Raw genomic sequence first — 20,260 nt, 5'->3', positions numbered from 1 at the left:
GAGCCCATTTATGCAATTTCAGTTCTATTTCCACCACCCTGATGACAAAAGGACATCCATCGTGACAGCCCTGTAACAGGCACCGGTACGATTTCCTACCCACAGGCAGTCTTCAGGTAGAGTGGGATGTGGCTTTTGATGCCATTTTGCCCCTCCTTCTGGATTTCCCGGTATCTCCAGCTCCTAGTTGCCAGAAAAAGAAGATTCAAATACCAAGACTACCTCGCCTATGCAGGAGAAGACAAGACCTCAGTCTGTCATAGCTCAGCAGGCTACTCTGAAAAAGGAAAACACAATCAACACACAACCCTGACTTGGACATGACATCAGGAACGGATTCAAAACAGACCTCGCTATCCCTTTACCCTAAGAACAGAAGGCCCAACATTTCCCACCTCAGAGAGATCTACTGAGATGCCGTCAGCTGCAAGCACATATCCCATAACATATGGGATCAAACTTCTCACTTCTGACCTTAACAAAAACCCAAAGAATGCCAATTAAAAAGCCAACCACAAAAACCCAACACAACCCCCCCAACTTTGGGGTGTCTGCTGACGCACTCAGTGCCCCACAACATGTAGCAAAGCAAGTGTGAGGTCTCAAAGAGTCAACCACCCCCTAGAGAAGGTGGGGACCCAGTGCCACACTGCCTGTTAATACATCAGGGGACAGTGGCACTGTTGGTCATCACTTCAACACATACATAGTTTGATAGAGTTGAACACCAATTCCTAAATTCCAGAGTTTTAACACAGACGCTTCATTTCATTACTCAAAAATGCAAAGTGTTTCTTCAGCCCATAAAAGACGTATTTGTTACAGAAAGTCTCGAGAGCAGAATAAAGGCATGCACTGCCACAGACCTGCAGATACGGGAGGAAGAACATCCTCTTCTGCCTCAGACTGCAAAGGAGGAGAACCTGGCCCAGAGGCCAAGTGATAATGAACAGCAGCTTCTGATACCTCCAAGAGCTGATCTTCTCACTGATCCCTGAGGAGCTTGGGGGTTTTATTGCTTGTATCTTAAATGGTCCTACTCCTTGGCTTACATTGCTACTCTTTCTCAAAATTAAATGCAAAATCTAAGAAAAGGCCAGGAAACGGGTTGCTATAATACATTTTGCCACAAATCACTAACAACTGCTCGAATGTTAACTAAGTAGATACTTCAGGCTATCACTTTGTCTCCAAGAAAATAGCTGAAGTCTTACCAGCAGCCAAGTTTGCTATTTTGGAGAATTTTCAGATACTAAGGACATCAATTACTAACAGAAAAGCAACATTAATAACTCAGAGTTCACAGAGAACTGAAGTCAAGTGAGTATTCGAAGAGCTTATACACAAAAAGATAGTTTGCAACATCAAATACAATGTAGGAAGAGTCATATGATTTATTAACATACTTTCAGAATTACTAAAAATAAGTCTTAAAGCCAATTCCAAACGGAGGGTGAAGAAAGAACCGTTATAGATGATCAAAAGAAGAAAACTATGTTTTGCCTCAACGTTTCGGCACACGAGGATAATCATGGATTTCTACTTACTTATTTTTAAGAATGTTAAAGGAAGAATATTAACCAAGAATTTTACAGAAGTTAAAATCAGCTTCAGAAACTATAATCTGAACAACTCTGCCAATTTTTAGATGAAAAATGAGACTTGAGAAAGGAATTTAATGATGATTTTTTTTTGTTTCTTTTCTAAATTGCTTAGGGATACATGGTGATCTTGTTTAACAATGTCAAAATACTTTGAAGAAAGAGAAAAGGCTTTGGCAATTTTGAGAAAAGGCTTCACAGACAACACAATTAATGGTAACATTAAATAAAGATCAAAAGTTCAAAGCAAATTCTATGTAAATTAAGCATGAAACAATGCTCAGTCTTAATTTTAATAATAGTTCTGTGAAAGCAATGTCAATATATTGATCAGTATGAAATACTTCTAACTGCTAATAAGCACTAGGAAAGACTGAGGAATAAAAACCCCCAATCACATGACAAACAAGAAGTAGCTCAGTTCCACAAGCGCTCTGCAAAACCCCCAAACCACTGTGTTCCTGTTGAGCTATGATGCCATCTTTGCTACGAAATTCCAAAATCATTTCCGAATTTTTTTGCTAAACGCCCTCTTAGGCTGTAAGACTGCCAGACTGCAGTGACTCCGATGTGCTCTGAATACAAAACACCTAGGACGTGCTACAACAGAGATGCCACTGAAAAACACTGCAACAAAATTGTGAGTTGACTGCGAAGTTGTACCAGACTAGTAACTTTCCCTGTGGACAGAGGGGAACTCATTAACCTGACAATCCAATCATTATGCCCACCCACCCCCCCATCCCAAGCCTTCCTCGTCCACAACCTCAGCTCCCGGCAGATCCATCGGAACTGAGCCCTGCCTTCTCCTGAGTCACGAAGGAACGATCCCTTTCCCTGGCATGACTCACTCCCGTCTCAATGACCCACCCACACTCCCGAGTCAACTTCTGCTGCGGCGCAGAGAACAAGGGACCGCTCCATGGCAACGAAGCACAAAAATTACAGAGGGCACAGTCTGGAAATGTGAAATATTTGCTTTGGTGCCTGCCATCAGCTCTGCTTTCACCGCCTTTGGATGCAGTCAGCCAGCTGACAAATACACATGAAAAATGTATATCAGGCAAGTTTTAAAAGGAACAAAACATGCCAACTCCATTCCTGGTATTCTGCGTTCGTGTGAGGATGTGCGAACATGAAAGTGACCTCCATGCAACACATTCTAATGCTCCCATCCCTTCTGCCCAACACAAGAAAACATCAGAGCTTTCTTCAGGCATAACAGAGGGATATCGCACCTTGGAAATGACATATAACAGCTGATTTGGGAGCAGAGCCATGATATTACCTACTCATGAAAGCAAACTCCTCCTCTTTCTTAGTGCTATTTTTCATACCCACAGAGAAGTGAAATGCCACAGAGCCTGTTTTCTGTGTACTTCAGTATAAAAGTCTCACTATATGGTAAACAATATTCCTGTTTCCATTTAATTTGGATTCTTCTGTTTTCTTGAGAGACATGTACTGCTCTAAAGCAAAACAAAGCCCATGGGCAGAGAAAAGGCTGGATAGTGCACACACTCTGTAGATGCTTTTGCTGCATCCAGACAATTTAATCCAAGACTGCGTGGCAAAAAACCCCAGCATCCATTCGCAGAGCAGGGGGACAGAGAAGGCAGGAAAGTCAGTACCTGCAACCCCACTCCACCTGCGAGGAGCAGAAGCTCCAGCAGTTCTACGGACTTACCATTCTGGGTAAGTTTTGTTGAACAAACTAGAGTAGAAATCTGGAAAGAGTCTTTGCTGATGGTGCAGCTTCCGAGGTTCTGCATGCTCTTCCCCGTTGCAGAGTGTCCCTTTTCCTCCAGTTCTATTTTAGTGGATGGCAGACTTAAATACGTCGAGGCATCCTCCAGCTTCTTTGCTTCTGCCTACAGTAGTGTTTTAAATAAAATACGAAACAATCTTAAAATATCTAGTAAAAAGCCTTGGTAATGATAAAATTGTAGAATTTATACTGGATTTTCTTAGGTTTGCTCCAGAAATGGAGGTATCCTATGGGCCTTCAACCAGAGTCATTTAGCACTAACCTGTCTACAGATTAGAACCAAGATGTGATATTTGAAGGGCTAGAGAAGCAACTTTTCTCAGACATGAAAACACACATAAAACTCGGTAACAAGCACCTTAAAAATTAAAATACGCCCAGTAAAACATACCCCAAGTTTAATAATCAATCTGACAAATACGCAAATTGCACAGTACTTACTATCTAGTTGCTTGATCTAAAAGAACAGCCTATAACACATTTTTCTGTGCAATTCTGTAACAATAATTCACTAAAAGTCAGTAGTACTCGCACTGAGCTAGCTACTATGGAAATACTGAAGTATCTCAAAATTCTACCTTGTAAACAATAAGGTCATGTTCTCCATCTCTCAAAGTTGTTCCATCGTATCTCATGAGCTTCACAAATGCTAGAGCAAATATTTTCTCAGATTTATCTTTGGCTGTTACAAAAACAAACAAAAAAAGCATAATTAAGTATTTGATACTAGTACGGACAGTCCACCTAATCAAAAAAACATGGATAAACCTATACACAAGTGACCATAATAAAGATTCTCAGTTGTAGAAAAGGTACAAGAAATTGGGAGAGTCTTCTAACCTCAAGACAGAACCAAAAATATGAGAAATAAACGCTTAAGAATGTGACAATGGCAACAGTAACTAGATGCTTAATACTTCCGTATTCTGTGTGTTCATTTAGAAAGCTCCATTAATGTAACTATTTAAGAACAGAAATTCAATGCATTTGTGATCTTCATTTTTTTCGGAGTTAGAAGAATGGCAGTGCTGGATACCTAGAACAATGATTCAAGAGACCAGCACTGAGGATCTCATCAGGGCTTTATCATTAGTAGGGGGAATATTAGAACCAAAACAGATCCTTAATTACAGATGAAGTGCCTGAGTTTCTGAAAGGTGACCCACTCTACAACTCATATGATGTAGAAAATGCATTGTTTGCTCTCGTTCAAAATTTATTGTCAAAAATTAAGTAAAAACAAAGCAATGGGGCAAGCAGAAATCACAAAGTAAGTTCAGAAGTCAAATCAGAAGGAAAGCGCCATCAACTTGAGACAGACCAAGCAGCCTGTGAGAAAACCCTGCAGCCCTAAGGCACAGCCTCTAATTAATATTTAAACCATGGCCAACCGAAATTTTTGAGTCATCATAAAAACATCTCTCTCTAGTACTATGTAGTGCACAACCATAATTTTGACACTAATGACACTAGTTTTCTGCACGTTGTTTTCATTAGCAAGTATCATTCTCTAAACTAAGTAAATCTTTTATTAATGATCAATTTGCAAAATATACAGCTTCAATTAAATAACTGCTGCGGAGTAACGTATTACAGATCACACAGATAAGTATATATGGAGAGCGCTACACATCTTAAAATGCACCCAGTGGACACTACCTGATTAACGCTTCTGTCTACGCATGTGTTCTACAGCAAGAGCGTTTTGCTGCAGGCTTGGAAAGGCTTTCCTATCAAGCGAGGCAGCCCCTGTAACCACTATACGGAACAAACGTTATCACAACCAAGGCAAATCCCCAAACTTGATTGCAAAACAACTGTTGACAAATGGAAGACGTCTAGCTGTCTCCATCTGATCCTCAACCGCTCAAAGCATCTCAGCTGCCAGCAGCATTACAGGAAAGCTGAGGAAAACCACAAGCTCGCAAATATCTTTTAGACTAAAATTACTTCAAAACGACCACAAGTCAGTCTGAGAAACAGAAGCAGAAACCAAGTTTCTTAAAAGCTAAGTCTGCAATTACTGATGCTAAGCCTACTGTAAACTCTTTCACGTTCCCGTTGCACACCTGGGGTTGGTAAATATCTTTACTACTCCCTACCCACCTACCTCTTAAAATATACAATACCGCAACCCTTTCAGTTGCTAACCGAAAGCTTTATTCACTAGCCCTTTTATTTGATTTGGCGAAATAACTGGGCAGGAAAGGAAAAACTTGATGTCAATAGGTAAGGAAAACAGAGGGAAAAAAAAGCTGAGATGTTAACATAAAATAAGCAGGCAAAAAACTTATCCCTGCACTAAAAGCGATTACAATAGTCAGTTACAGATAGGAACGTTATGCCTGTTTCAGCAGATTTTGGCACCAGAGACTGACAAGAACCATAATGACAAGGCTGAATTACTCACAGTCCTGTGATGATCTATGACGGAACGTGAACCTTAAATGACTGCGGTTCACATCTTCAATGGGGATTGCGACCTTCACATATGGGGAAAGAGGATGGAGAAAGAAAACAGTCAGTACAGTATCTTCAAACATCATCAAGCACTACCAAATCTCATCGAGACATCTTTCAAAAATATAGTTGGCGCTTTCAAGAAGACTAATGTTGAGTACCAGCTTCATTTTGCCCTAGAAGACCTTGAAAGGTCACAGATTCCCCAGGAAAATTGCCAATTCTTGAACCAAGAAAGAGAGAAGGAAAGAAGCAAGCTTTTTAAGTTACCCGACAAGACCTGCAAGTTCAGATATTGTCTGTAACCTCAAAGCCTCCCCTACCACCCCCCTCAGCTCAGGAATGAGCCCCTCTTGAGTTTGAGAGGTCAGCTTGCTTACCAACAGCAGCAAAGCAAAAATTCTTAACACATCTGTTACCTATGCAACACTCATACTACATATACTACTAGTCTATCTCTGCTCCACACCAATGTGCAGGGATGCAACCAATGCTCTTCCCCCCAGTATCTTTGCCAAAGCTGTGGTATTTTCTTGATCACACCCACATTCAGGCTCTGTGCTGTACCTGCTCCCCAGCACCATGTCCAGGCCGCTGCCATTCCCTGGCAGCCCCTCTCTGTCTGCAGGCGCAACAAGGGGACTTAAAACGACGGTGCGGGGAGTAGCTGTAAGTCCCCTCTTGGTACACAGATACTGCTCCCACTGCCTACAGCTAGACAGAATGTATTTTATAAAGCTAACATCAGCCTCCTCTGTAATATTCAAACGTGGCATTTAAGCTAAAATGTTATTACCCAAGCAAAGTCAGCAAGTGCAATGCACAATCAGCCAGATCCCAGAACACTGACGAGTTCAACACTATGGCAATTCTGGTTGAACCTTAATATCCTGCTTCTCTAGGTCACCTTCATGGAAATAGAGTAAACCATTCCTAAACAGATGTTGGAGTGCCCCTGTAACAGTCATCTTGACCAAAGGGACGAAATAAAATGCATTATGCAATAAAAGTCAAATTTATTTTCCAGCAGTCTCTGAAAGCCCTCCTTAGTCGAGCTACTTCTTTTGTCCCAAGCATTGAATTTCCCTAGTTTGCTTTCTCAAGGGCATCCACTGAAACCTGTATTAATTGCATAATAACCCACACAGAGGAAGTTATTGTAACAGTTTATATACCTTTACAGTCTCAAACCAGCGCGGCTGCTTTACTTGGTAATATATCACTGACTTGTACTCCGAGATGGCTTCATCACCCGCACCAGGAAAAATAACACTCTTGAAAACACAAACAAAAGAGAAAATGTTTATGTCTACCTTAAGCTCCACTTCTTCATTCAAATAAACAAGAAAAAAAAAAATCAGTGAAGTAGGTCAAAATAAGACAGAACGGCTCATGCTCAGAGCTCCTCATGAAATTAGTATCAGAGTGCATGCATTGATACGACAAGATGTATTTAGTTATGGTAAAAGAGAAAGTTTTGTTGTAAATAAAAACAGGGACTTCAGCTGAGAAATACAGAGAAACATGTTGAAAAGCCTTAAATAGATATGTACCAAAATCAGAAAAACCCCAGACGTTAAATACTTCAATACCTCTAATCTTTTGCCATCTTCATCATAAACAGATACTGTAACTTCCACATTCTTTGCTGTTGTTTTACTGCCTTTGTCAAAATCTCCCTGAACCAACGTTACGTAGATGTCATTACGCACATCACCTACAAGAAAAAGCAGAGCACAAAGTTCTTAGCAATTTTCACACTATACCTATCGAGTTGTGAAACCACGGAGGCATAGAAACAACGACCACCACTTTTTCATACCAGCAACTGCGCATACACATGGCAAAACATCTGAAAGCCACAGTACCTTGAACATGCAAAACTAGAACCGAAAACAGCTGTTTAGCTAAAATTGTGCCAAGACTTCTAAAGTCTGAACTACGAACTCCTAGTGCACCAAGCTGAATCTAACAAACAAAAACCAAAAAAAAATTACACGCTGTTTCTGGACTGAAAGAATACCGCATCATCATTAAGAGTATGTAACGTATCACTCAAAAAACACCTTAATTTTTTTTTTTTAAATTTTTGGTTGGTTTTTTTTCTTTTTACACAACTTCTTTCATTATTAACTTGAAAGGATGAGTTTCACCACAGTCACTAATTTATCCATACATGGATATTTTGCAATTTAAAGATATTCAAACAGCCTACCGAGAGGTGTTTAACTTGTTACATCGGGAAGCGGTTTGATGTTTTTGCTGGCTTGGGGGGTTGCAGGGGAGGGTTGTATTTAGCTTTACATCTTCAAATGGTCTTCAACTACACCCCATTCAACTGAAGATTTGAAAGTGAATTGTGGAAACGGGGGATTTCCAACGCTGTCACAAGGCAGATGGTTTACGTGCCAGCGTAGCACCATCACAAGCAGAGGTGCTGAGGTACTCACACCACACCGGCTCTACGGTAACACGACTGACAAACGCCGAGTCAGCAACCACAGGGAGAGCTGGAACTGGGATGGTTTTTGAAAATATCTAATGGATCCTGCACAGCCCGTCAATCTGAAAAGGACACTGGCAGGGGTTTTTCCTGTGGTCTGTTGCTTATGACAATTTGTATTTCGAGAAGTACCATGGAATATATGACTTAAAAAAAAAAAAAAGACAATATGGCTTTCTTTCAAATACATTATCCAAATCTAGTACAAACTCCAAGAGACCTGCATATCTCTAAATCAAGCCTGTTTCTCTGAAAAATCTTTCTGGTTTGGATTCATCACAGTATATAAGTTTTACATATGCCCTTGCTAGGGAGAGAATATGAAGCATTTGTTTTGTATACATTTTGCTTCACTGGAGAAAGAGAAGAATTTCCACTGTCACTGTGATATCGCATCTTTTGGGGGAGCGGATTGTTAGCTTTATTTATTTATGCAGCACATGTGTCAGGTATTACCAAAGTATTTCACGTTTATTTTAAATGAGACAAACTCCTTTGACAATGCATTATTTCTAATGTATGTCATACCTCACATTCATCTTCCCCTCCCCCCCCCAAAGCTTCCATACATACAGATATTTAAAGAAGATTAAAATATAACAAAGCAGCATTAATTGACACAATGGCTTACCAGGCATAATAATCTCAGGAAAGCCCATTTTCCGAGCCACGGCTGTTGACCTATCCACTAAGTGTGGAAACTCTTTCCTAATCTGATGAATATCTCCTGGAAGAAGTTTCAAAGTCACCCACAAACCTGTTGTGTAAAAAGCATGATTATTAAATTGCTGGTTTTTTTCTAGTTACTAAAAATTTCTTTCTACACATTTACAAAAAAATACACTTTCCAAAGTACATTAAAACACTCAAAAAAACCCCACCACTTTACGCAGAAACAGGAGTAGAGCACACATAAGTATGTCTGATTATATCAGACTTTGTGGAAAACTGCATAAAATCCTCAACTGGAAGCTGGCTGGCTAATAAAAAACCTGAGAAACTGGAAATCTGTGCACGATAAGGATTCGGGCCTTTGTATTTTGCACTTCGCAGCAATACCATGTAGAAGGCGTCTCGGCAGGGAGGAGTTAGGCAGATGTTCCAAAGTAGATGCATACAGCTTCCCATACACAGCCTCACTAAAGCCAAAAGTTTTACTCACAGTCCAAAAATCTCACCAGAACAGGTCTCCATTCAGAAGAAAAACAGGTTACCAGCACCATACAACATAAACTGGAAGAAGGAAACCCTTGGTTATCAGCTGGACCCACTGAAGTCCGGGCTGTGAAAACAGAAGCAAGTCTACTGTGCCCTTGGCACGAAGCCGGAGCGACCCCAGAAGAATCCCTCCTCCTCACCCAACTTGGAAAACTAGACTTCTTTCATCACTTAAGTATTCCACAAAGGGTCTCGTGGAAATACAGTTATTAAGCCATTAGCAGAACGGCCTCAGGCTTTCATCTCTCCTTTGAACTCTCACAAGTTCTTCCTAATGAAACGTTTATCTTCCACAAGAAGAGAGAGACGCAGCAATGCTGATCTGAATGGAAAAACTTACGTATTACAACCAACCAATATTGAGATGCCAACAGAGAGAGCACCAACGGCAGAAATGCACCCTGAATTGATTCATCACCACCACCCCCGTAAGTTGTTTTTCCTGCGCTGAGCACAAAGAAATCTACAGCATCAGCTTTACAGAGTTGACATTTTTCTCTTCGGTAGCAGAAGGCGCCACTAAAAAGCCACTGCTTGCCAACTAACATCAGGCACACTTGTTACAGGAAAAAGATATCAAACTGGGGTGGGGGAAGAAGTCTTACACCCTTGGTAGAGTGACTGGCAATCAAGTTTAAGCATGAAATAATTACAGCAGCAATTTGCAGAAGAAAATCCTAAAATTAAAATCTATGAAAAATACCAAAAAAATACTCATCCATAAAACAAATTGTGGGTTATCCTGTTACAGTCACAACTAACTATGCATTCATTTTGGATATATTTGGCAGCTAGCTTTCTTTTCTATTAAAGTCTCTTATAAAAGGCTATATGCTGACTTGCTGCCAGAGATGGTTCTAACAGCTGCCGTTCCACTCAAGAGTAACTGTACCTACTCTGACTGGCTAAGCGACAACTCCTAATCCTTTTCTGTTTGCTTGGCCACCTTTCTTAGGGAAAGAATCTGAAATGAACTGAAGCAGCTGAAATGTTTCCTCCTTTCTGATACACTATGGCCACAGGTGAAAACAGGAAGGGAAAGCAGATCTAAGTTCTCCTCTTTAGCTAATGGATAACTTTAAAAAAAAAAGTTTATTTAGATTTTTTTTTTCTATTAATTAACAAAAATCAGCAAAAGAGTATATCATTTTCCTTGGGTCTATTGTTCAGATACCCCCTACATGTGGTATCACCTACATAGTGCTTGGTGAAGACTCCGCACTGGCCTGCATAACACCTTATTAATCCATATTCCCAAAAAAATTACTCAAGTCAGTACAGAAATAACTGAGCCATCATGCAATTCACTTTTTACCTGGCAGACACGTTATGTTCATAAAGTGTTGTACACATACACACCCAAAGAACCAACCCAGACTTTGGAAGCGAACTCAGGTTCACGTCAGCAGAGCACAGGCTGAGCTAGGAGCAGTGACCCCAGCAGCCCGTGAGAGAAGGGATCCGTGGAGGATCCATGGGGTTGCCGTGCTCTGGCTCCATCCTTTCCACAGCCAAGCTCGGGTGGGAGAGGTGCTGGCAGAAGCAATGCCCTGGTCCTCTTGAGAGGGAGCCAAATGCTGCAAGCGCAGCCGCAAAGTGGAAAAATAAGGCAAAGGAAAGGACGGGAGAGAATATCCCTTCCTTCAACACGAGGAGGTCAACGTCCACAGCTCAAGGGCACAAGAGCCGACTCCCTGAGTCACCTTTTCCAGTACAGAAATATAAAGATGTCCAAGTGATGGACAATGCAGAAGAAGGATGGACAACCTGTAGCGTTCACACGGGGCGGGGGGAAAGATGCGGGGCAGGGAGGCCAGCGGAACGAGCCCTGAAGGATGGGGAAGAGGGGGAACAAACCGTGCAAACACATCTTCTGTTACCAAACGGCAGTGAACAAGCGAAGGTAGTATTATGCACCTGCGATTCCAAAAGTAAAACCATCACATGTTGCAAATCAAGCGATGAGCAGTTTTAGGTACACCGGTGTATAGAAAGAAGAGTACATACCCTGACCCTTGTGGTTAACTTCTTTAGCAGCAATCACTTTGTTTATAACAGTCTGAAGGAAATCATTCTCCCCTGCCACCCTGGGTGAAAAACGGGATGATATGTTCAGCTGCTTGTGTCGAATGGCGTCATCCAACGCTAGCCTGGAGGATGCACATGACGACCAACACCAGGAAACAAAGGGTCACAGAAAACCAGAAGTCACAGTAACAAGGGAACACAAAAGATCATATCATAGTTGTGACAAAGAGTATTTATTAGTCAACGCAAGACAAAGGACAGGAAAGGTAACAAGACAGACAGAGGAAGACCATTAATCAGAAGAATGCTGATCTACCACCGAGAAGTACAGCACACCTGCGTTGTGACTTCTCCCTTCAGGGACACGCATGCACAGGCCCCAGTGACGCTTTGCGAGGGGAGGAAGGATGTCTCCCACCCGAGAATCCCCTGGTTAAGCAGTGAAAAATCTACACAGGCACTTTTCTCTTAAATGGATGTAGCAGACCGGCCCTGCAGCACCTCCAGGGTCACTTCTGTCAGTCTATAGGTTAAGCAGCAGTGCGTACCGTCCGAAGGAAAAGCTACCGTAAATCTCACAGAAACGGCACAGGAAAAGAAAAGCAGATAATCCAAACGTACTGTTAAACTTGATGAATAAATGAAAAGATGGAAACTATAAATAAACAGCGGCATTAAGTGTCATTTAAGTAATCTTGCCAAGTGCTTTTGACAGCCATTGTGTTGGTGGCTAGTGAATGAATACAAACAAACAAAGATATGAAAACAGAATTGCATGTGGTACAACAGAAGCAAAGCATGGAATGAGAAGAAAAATGTGGCTCATATACACAGCCTAAGTCTACGTTGGAAATAATGACACCAGTATTCATGGCGTGTTTTCACATTATTCATACTCTTTGCAATATACTTTTTCAGAAAAACGTTTTAATTTAGTGTGGCAAAAAAAATAAATCACATTGTACATCTTTTCAAAAAGCTGATTTATATATACAGAAAAAATAAATCAGTGTTAATGGAGCAGAAAACTAGATGTTCCATTAGCATCCACTTTGATACACAAAGATTCATTTTCAGTGCATACTTCCACACTCACTAAAAAATAAGCTTGCTATTGTTTACCACACAATAAACATATCATGAATGCGCTCTTCCCTAAAAACTCCTGTTTTCCTTGACAAATGGAATTGTACTTCTGATTTTCACATTAACACCCTCTGCACCACTCCAGTGACACCGGAGGAAACCGTTCCAGAGAGGAGGCAAACACCTGCTCGGCTCCTTACAGCGCCTGCACACCTTGCCATCCTCTCGGTAGCCCTGCATCAGACCACAACGGCTTCCTCAATTAAGCCTATTTTCCCAAATAAATTTAATTGAAGACTACATTATTTCAAGCTTCTTTTAAAAAAAAAAATGTTATTAAAAGTCCTCTGAATAGCCATTAGCACACTAATCAAGGAATTTAGCTCACATAACTATGTTTTGCCTTTTCGAACAGATGGCGGTCTACCGTTTCACACATTGGGAAAACTACGCATTCATATTTTACGCACATTTGACTTATCCCTTCTACCTTTCCCCACTTCGGGAAATGGAATTGAAAAAAAAAAAAGACCCTATGAACTATGGATGGAATAGAGTATTGCCACACATTCTCTTTTTGTTCCTAAGCTTCTGCTTCTAAAAGCATTTTCTCTGCACATATCTACATATTCACAAAAACTCAGGCTATTAAACTCCTATTTCTTAATATGATCTTGTGGCTTGAAGTCAAAACTGATCTTTGATATTACATTAAATTTATACATACTCCGTACTTTAAAGGACACCAAATCCGTATTTGCTATTAGCTAATTTAATTATCATAAAATAGCATCTATCAAACTCCCTGTCAGCGAGGAAAGGTCCGCAGGTTGAGATGACTAAAAGTAAGAGCAGGCCCATGTAGCAGACTGGTCTCCGCGACGCTGTGAGCCAGCTGTAACTGGATGCGCAGCAGGAACATCCTCTCCCTTTCTACTCAACCAAAATACCTAACCTTGCTGGTAAGTCTCACATGATAAAATTGAATTATGAGAAGATATTGCAGGAGTATATCAAGCCACCCTTCAAATTCTCAACTTCCGTTTGTACTCCAATTACCACGGCCCCTACTATGAAATTATATCTGCTACCACGAAAAGTTAAATGTTATTGTTTACTAATTTCACAGAAGTCACCTGCAGTGGATGTTGGCAACGTTGCTGGTCTTTGTCAACCTCAGGCAGAGCTAAACCAGCAATGCACTTATTTTAAGCATTTCACCTCTTTACACATTATCACCCTGGCATCTTTAAATAAAGTGAAAACAAGACTGAAAAACGGGGGACGCATGCTTTAAACTCCAGACTTCAAAAAAATAAAAGTTACTGGGGCTATTGCTATTATAACTAATGGGAAATTATCATGAAGAAATATTAGTAAGTACAACTCAAGATAAAATATCACACTTCAGAATATCTACAGAACACTTCCAACCAAAAGTCTAAATTTTATTATTTCTTTCAAATTAAAGTTAAAATCCTAATTCTTTCACATCTGCTCATTCTTAAAACTATTCCCTACTTACGGTTGAAATGGTATGAAGTGCTGTTTGTCCTCATCGTCAACTTTTCCATTAATTATGTCAGTAACATCCATTACTGAAAACAAAAACAAAGCGTACCGAATTTAGTGATCAACACGGGCAGAGGGATACTGAAGGAATACCCTGGGAGACAGGAAGCAATGGTGACTCAGAAGAGGGGTGGAATTATCACCAACTGCGCAATTCCAGAATTTTCCTATAGAATAACATCATGTGGCAAATAGCCTTTGGCACCTGTAGCTAAATGCGAGTCCTGAAAGCGACAGTAAACTCTACAACACAGCCATCGGTCTGACTAACCTGGACCCGGAACAATCCTGAGCTTAGACAACCCCACGGGAGTTTCACGACCCAACTTCCTACACAAGACTAGAGCGCGATATGGACAGATACAGCGCACAGAGAGTTACCTGCCACTCCAAAGGGTCGCCGTAGCCCAGAGGTTAGTTTTCTTGTGTTGTTGTCCCTCAGCTCCATCCTGCCCACTCGCACAATCTGACAGACAAAACTGATCTTTTCTCTTTTCAGGTCTTTGCTGCCCAGGTCCTAAAAACAGCAGATTCTTCAGATTACTGTATAATACTTGAATTTCAAGTACCATTTTAGTAGGCAGAAGGTTTGCTGCTCAGAATTTCCCTTCCCCTTGCTAGCCTCTAGCACCGGGGCAAACTATTCTCAGAGTAAAGGAGAAAGGAATTTTTCTAACAGCACTTAACTATTTTATCTTGACTTCTGTGTAATTAATTGCTAAGGAGGCCAAATCATTTCTAGTAAGTTAAAACTTCTTCGAGCAACTTTGGTTTTAGCCAGGTGTCGAGAATTTTTAGTAACCGCTTATGAGAAACAGCTCATGTGAGCCTTCACCAGGACCGTTACCTGCAGAGGTGACACCACGCTGTTTGCATACAGACCATGACATTCCTCGGTTATTCATAAGCTATGAAAACAAGCGCTTTAAAATTTGCCAGCTGAACCAAGTGCAGACACTTACGGTGAATACTGCTCGAAGGTTGTGCAATCTGTCTATATCTTTGGGGAGTCCACAGCTTGACCATCGCACCAAGTAGTTTTCACTGAAAGAACAAGATTTTGAGGACTTTTTGTTTAAATGACTTCCTTTACCGCAAGCGGATACAATCAACTTGAGAATTTACGGGAGATTATTTTAAACACAATCTACTTGTTCTAATCAAATTGATATTTACTTAGTGGAGTTCTGGCATTTCCCCTTGTGTATATCACTTATAAAAAGTAAGCAGCTCGTCAGCAAGAGAGTGCAGGAAGCTCTTTAAGGAAGCAGGGGATGTAGAAATCAAACTCTCAGATTAGTGCCGAGGCTGCTGCTAAGCGAGGGCCCCGCAGCTGTGTTCAGGTCTCACTTCAGCTCTGCGCTTGAGGAACCACGGGCACAGCCTGTTGAGGAACGGTGCGACTCTGAAACCTACCCACAGACTTGCCTGACGCTGTGCTGAACATGATGACCAAGTGCTGCTGCACTGTCGCTTCCCAGGTGACCCCTTCCCACGCAGTTCACAGAAATTTGACTTTCATAAACCCTCTCATCCTGCAAAACTACCTCACTACTATAACTGAGTAAGCACAGATTAGGGAGTATACCCGGGAGTGCACTAACCTGATAAATTTGGATTCCAGTGGATCATACAGAGACATCAGGACCTCAGCATCTTCTCCTATTTTACAGACTACATTTTTTAAATTTACAAATAAAGCAAACGAAGGAGTGGCAGCAAACTTGGCTTGTCTGTTGATATCGATATTCTGTTTCTGAGACTGTAATTCAAGAACAAAGGAAACTCAAGTTTAACTTAGCCTAAGAAATATCCAACCAGTATAAAACATTCCTAAAACCTTTAAGACAGAAGAAGAGGGGGTTTCTGTTGAGCATCTACTCCTGTAATCTTTGTTTGTATTAGGATTTACAACAAAATGCATTTTCTGGATCTGTCTTGAAATGCCACACCATAAGGAGAAAGAAAAAAAAAGGGGGAGACACAGATAGACAGATGACCAAAGAAGAGAGAGATGTCTTCACTTATTAATAAGAGAGCTAAACAAACGGAGGAAAAGACAGAGCCTGAAATATATCTGATAAAAAAAAAAAAAAAAAAAGAGAAAGTTTGTTCTTCGCTTTGTCTGATGGTTTTCTGACAGGCACAGAGTGCCAAGAAAGAAAGGAGAAAAAACAATGCCATTTCTACAGGTTACCAACCCCTGGAATTTAGCTCCCATGAGCTTTACCACAAACTACTTTATCCAGGCAGAAGGGAGGAATGCATATGGAGGGAACAAGTGGGAAAGCGGCTGAGGCAGGGACAAAGAAACAACTTTGGATGCAAAAATTTAATAGTTTAAATCCCATTTAAACCAATGTACTTTTACACCAAGTTTGGTAAGGGCTGCAAGTGTGCATATGGCCTATTACAACTCAACAGGATCCAGTAACTCGTGAAGTTGCGCTAATGCATTCATGAGCAACTCCTCAGGAATACCATGCTCCAGCAACTGCTGCTGACACTGGCAGGGCTTCTTCCTTTGAAAAGTATTTGAATTGTAAAGAAGCTGACTATTCAAGTCTGAGAACGTCTTTAAATATGCGCTCCTTATTTCAACAAACAGATTTTCAGGATTGGCATTGAGAAATCACACAAACATAACGAGGAATTGTTCTACTTGATTCTTAAAAATCAACCCTCATGACAACCTACCGTACAAACCTGCTACATACGCATCTCTGCTACTAACCAACAGACATAGTCAACTTACTCACATAGCTCTTAACCACAAATTCTACTAAGCACTTTAAAGGATGAAAAAGACAATTAAACAGCCTCAGCCGTAGAAGCCTGATAACTCTTCAGAAAAGTATCAAATTCTTCATTGCCAATGCTATGAATAGTCAGTCACTTAGTTTACAGTCTTACATTTCAAAAGCTACAGTGCATAGAGTATCTTACTTTTTCCTCCTGTAGCCTCTCTTCAACTTGCTTGGAAGCTATTTCATGTGCTCTGAAAAGACTAATCGTGCTGGTCTGCTCTGGGTCCAAAATATTGCCATCTTCATCTCTAACGACCAGATCTAAATCAAGAATTCTAAACAAACACAAAAAATATACTTGTGAATTAACAGTGCTCAAATAAATGCTTAAAAAACACCTGTCAAGAGTTTAAAGTCGTGCACAGATGATGTATGACTAAAAAAAAAAAAATCATTTGATATACAATAAAAAGATTTAACATGTCACCAACTCCAGAGATAATCATCCCTGGATGGAAGTCACTTTTTCCTACAGCACAGAAAGAACCGATGTAAGTGAAATACCAGAACAGCTGAGGAAGTAATTTCTTAAACAACTAAATTTGCAAGAAACTTCGTCTGCTCCTCTGATTCATCTGACAGTTTGAACAAACAACCACTACAGTCACACCACGTGTAAACTGATCAGTTCATTTCATCCCATCCCACGTTCTCCCCCCAAAGCAGGCAGATTCACGTTTTAACAAAAACCGACGAGATGTAAGAAGGCCTAAGTTGTCTCCCTTTATTTAAAGCAGAAGCCAGATTTCTGTCAGCAGGGAGTTAACATCCATGATTACCTTCTGCAGAGAGAAAGGTTTCTGCCATAATCAAATCCAGTCTTAGGAAAGACCTTTCGCATTTTTCCATGATAGTAAGGTACTGGCAGCAGAATAAAGGATTAAAAAAAAAAATACAAATCATATCTAGGTTGATCTACATTTCTGTACCTCTCTTCCCTAAGACTGACCTCCTCACCTCTGCTTCAATACATATGGTCCCTATTTTCTTCTTCTAACTCTGTAGTCACCTCTCATGATGGAGCTGCTGTAACTTTGGTTTTGAAATATGTTTGATCAATGAGCTTAAATCAAACTTGCAGTGTCTGATAAGCCACACCGCGTGAGGTCCATGGTTTATCTGAGAGAGAGTCCCCTTTGGACATGACCCGCAACCACTTGAAGAGCAGCACAGGAGCTGTGGCAGACGAAGACATGTCTCATGTACTCAGAGGATCACTCCTTGTCCCTCCCTGACAAGAGGGAAACCTGGAGGTTTGAAACAAAGCCTTGAGCGAGCCCAATTAACTGCATCATGTTAATTCAAAGCTGAACGAACATCACTCAAAGAAGCACCTCCTGAGCTCGGCTCTAACTGGAACTAGTCATCACGAAACTCTCTTAAGGACCATCAAGCTCCCAGGTTAAGTTTTCTCGTGAGAAAGTGGTTTCATCATTGAAACCAAACAGAAAAGCAGCCAAAATCATCTTGCTCCTCCCCACCACTGTGTCCTGGACAGCAGCAGATACATCCACCAGCCACTTGTATCGGAACCGCCAGCCCGGGCCGAACAAGAGCAGAGTCCTTCTGCAGAGGAAAAGGTAACTCAGAAATCCAGAGAAAAGATTCCTCACTCAGCCTACCACACACCAGCAGGACAAGAACGTTTGCACAGACTGTCAAATAAACAGAAGCAAACACTCCTTGGATTTAATTTCATTGTTTTATACTTGCAAATGATGCCTGGGGAAAAAAAAAAAAAAAAAAAAAACACACTGAAATTTTTTCCAAAGTGTCCCAGTTACAGATTGTTGCAACTGAACAAGAAACATGTTTTCACAACAAAATTACCTGACCCAATTTCTGAAAAACATTAAAAATACAAATTCATAAGACCATTTTTACTTCCTCAGTTATTTTGACAACATGCAGTGAACTGGTTGTCTTTATTTATAGAAAAAAGAATCCTATTTACAAATCAGTATTTCACAAAACAGGAAAAGTTAGGATATGATTAGATCAGAAAACATTCATAAGACGCATAATGAATTCCTTCTGTCTGGATATTGAAATCATCATTCGTGCTTATTTTAGACAAAAGTGAATGTATGACTACATTAGAAACATATGGTATCTTTCAGTTGTGAGTATTTACTCAGAAGTTCAAATTCACTTCCCTCCTGTACTCCACAGAGAACGTTCTGATCACTTAATTAGTCCATCAGAACATTATGAATATAAAGCACAGCGCAAGATGTTCCACTGTATTTGAACGCTGCGCATCTGGAGGTTATCCAGAGTAACTTTAGCCAACTCCTTAGCCAGATGGTAAAATACAGTAGCCAAACAAATAATATCAACAACATCTGGTTAATTGTCTACTGAGGTACAACAGTTCATCTCTTGGATTATAAATGCTAATTATGGACTGAATGCAGTTAGTGATGATTTTTTAATTTTTTTTCTGTCTTTTAAATCCCAGCTTTTGCTGCTAAAGTGCATGAATGGATATACTGCAAATTTGGCATTTTTGAAGGATAAAACACAAATAGCTGAAATCTGATGAGTTATTTACATCACAAGGGATTTAAAGGCTGGCTCGCTGAAAACTCTTCCAGTCCCCAGGTGCGCAGTACTACAACACAACGCTGTCCCTCAGTATTCAAAACACTCTTTCAAATAATTTCCTGATTGAAGAGTAAGGTGTGATTTCTCATTTTTCAATCAAAATGCAAAGTCATAACTGTAGAGACGATCTGAAACCTAAAATTTTGCTTAAATCCAGACCACTGTTTGCAGAGTTAATAGGTCTGAATGACTAACATATCTAACATATGCAACCTATACCGCTGTCTTCCTTTTTTTTTTTTTGGTAAATATTTCCTTCACAATTTCCATTCTCTTCTGTTAAAAAAAGATACTTTGCTTTTATTAAATCTGTCTGTTAATCCTCTGGTACAAGCTGAATACTATATAAGCAGAGGAACAATGAGCTAAACGATGCTTCTGAGCCAAATCCTTCAACATCACATTACAGCTAAGTGACTTCAGGGCACCGCAGCTGGTGGTGCCGAGAAGGCAACAACTGTTTATGCTGCAGAAGCAAGTAGAGTTTAAATTGTATTTTGAACAGAGGCAATACTTGCGCTTTTCAATTGACCTTAAAAATTACAGCTTAATACCAGTATGAAATTGATAATATCATCAAGCAAGTGAGAGTGTTACATATGGATTCCAC

General features: G+C 40.4%; 1 protein-coding gene across 2 annotated transcripts in view; it reads right to left on the bottom strand.

Moving 5' to 3' along the window:
- The window catches only part of DOCK1 (dedicator of cytokinesis 1), a 324,129-nt gene that overhangs the window by 269,021 nt on the left and 34,848 nt on the right, over nt 1–20,260 (bottom strand). Inside the window, exons 7-18 of one of the 2 annotated variants that reach the window (XM_074593014.1) lie at nt 17,183–17,318; nt 15,841–15,998; nt 15,199–15,280; nt 14,618–14,753; nt 14,190–14,262; nt 11,558–11,700; nt 8,964–9,089; nt 7,422–7,546; nt 7,005–7,103; nt 5,780–5,852; nt 3,948–4,051; nt 3,289–3,472 (exon numbers count right to left, since the gene is read on the bottom strand). In XM_074593014.1, the coding sequence (XP_074449115.1) occupies nt 3,289–3,472; nt 3,948–4,051; nt 5,780–5,852; nt 7,005–7,103; nt 7,422–7,546; nt 8,964–9,089; nt 11,558–11,700; nt 14,190–14,262; nt 14,618–14,753; nt 15,199–15,280; nt 15,841–15,998; nt 17,183–17,318 (1,439 nt within the window). The remainder of the gene's footprint in view (nt 1–3,288; nt 3,473–3,947; nt 4,052–5,779; nt 5,853–7,004; nt 7,104–7,421; nt 7,547–8,963; nt 9,090–11,557; nt 11,701–14,189; nt 14,263–14,617; nt 14,754–15,198; nt 15,281–15,840; nt 15,999–17,182; nt 17,319–20,260) is intronic. The other variant, XM_074593017.1, reaches the window with a different exon arrangement.

The sequence above is a fragment of the Larus michahellis genome, chromosome 6 (genome assembly GCF_964199755.1).
Source record: "Larus michahellis chromosome 6, bLarMic1.1, whole genome shotgun sequence".
Taxonomy (NCBI): domain Eukaryota; kingdom Metazoa; phylum Chordata; class Aves; order Charadriiformes; family Laridae; genus Larus; species Larus michahellis.
Note: the sequence above shows the minus strand (reverse complement) of the source record. Positions and strands in the feature narration are given on the sequence as shown.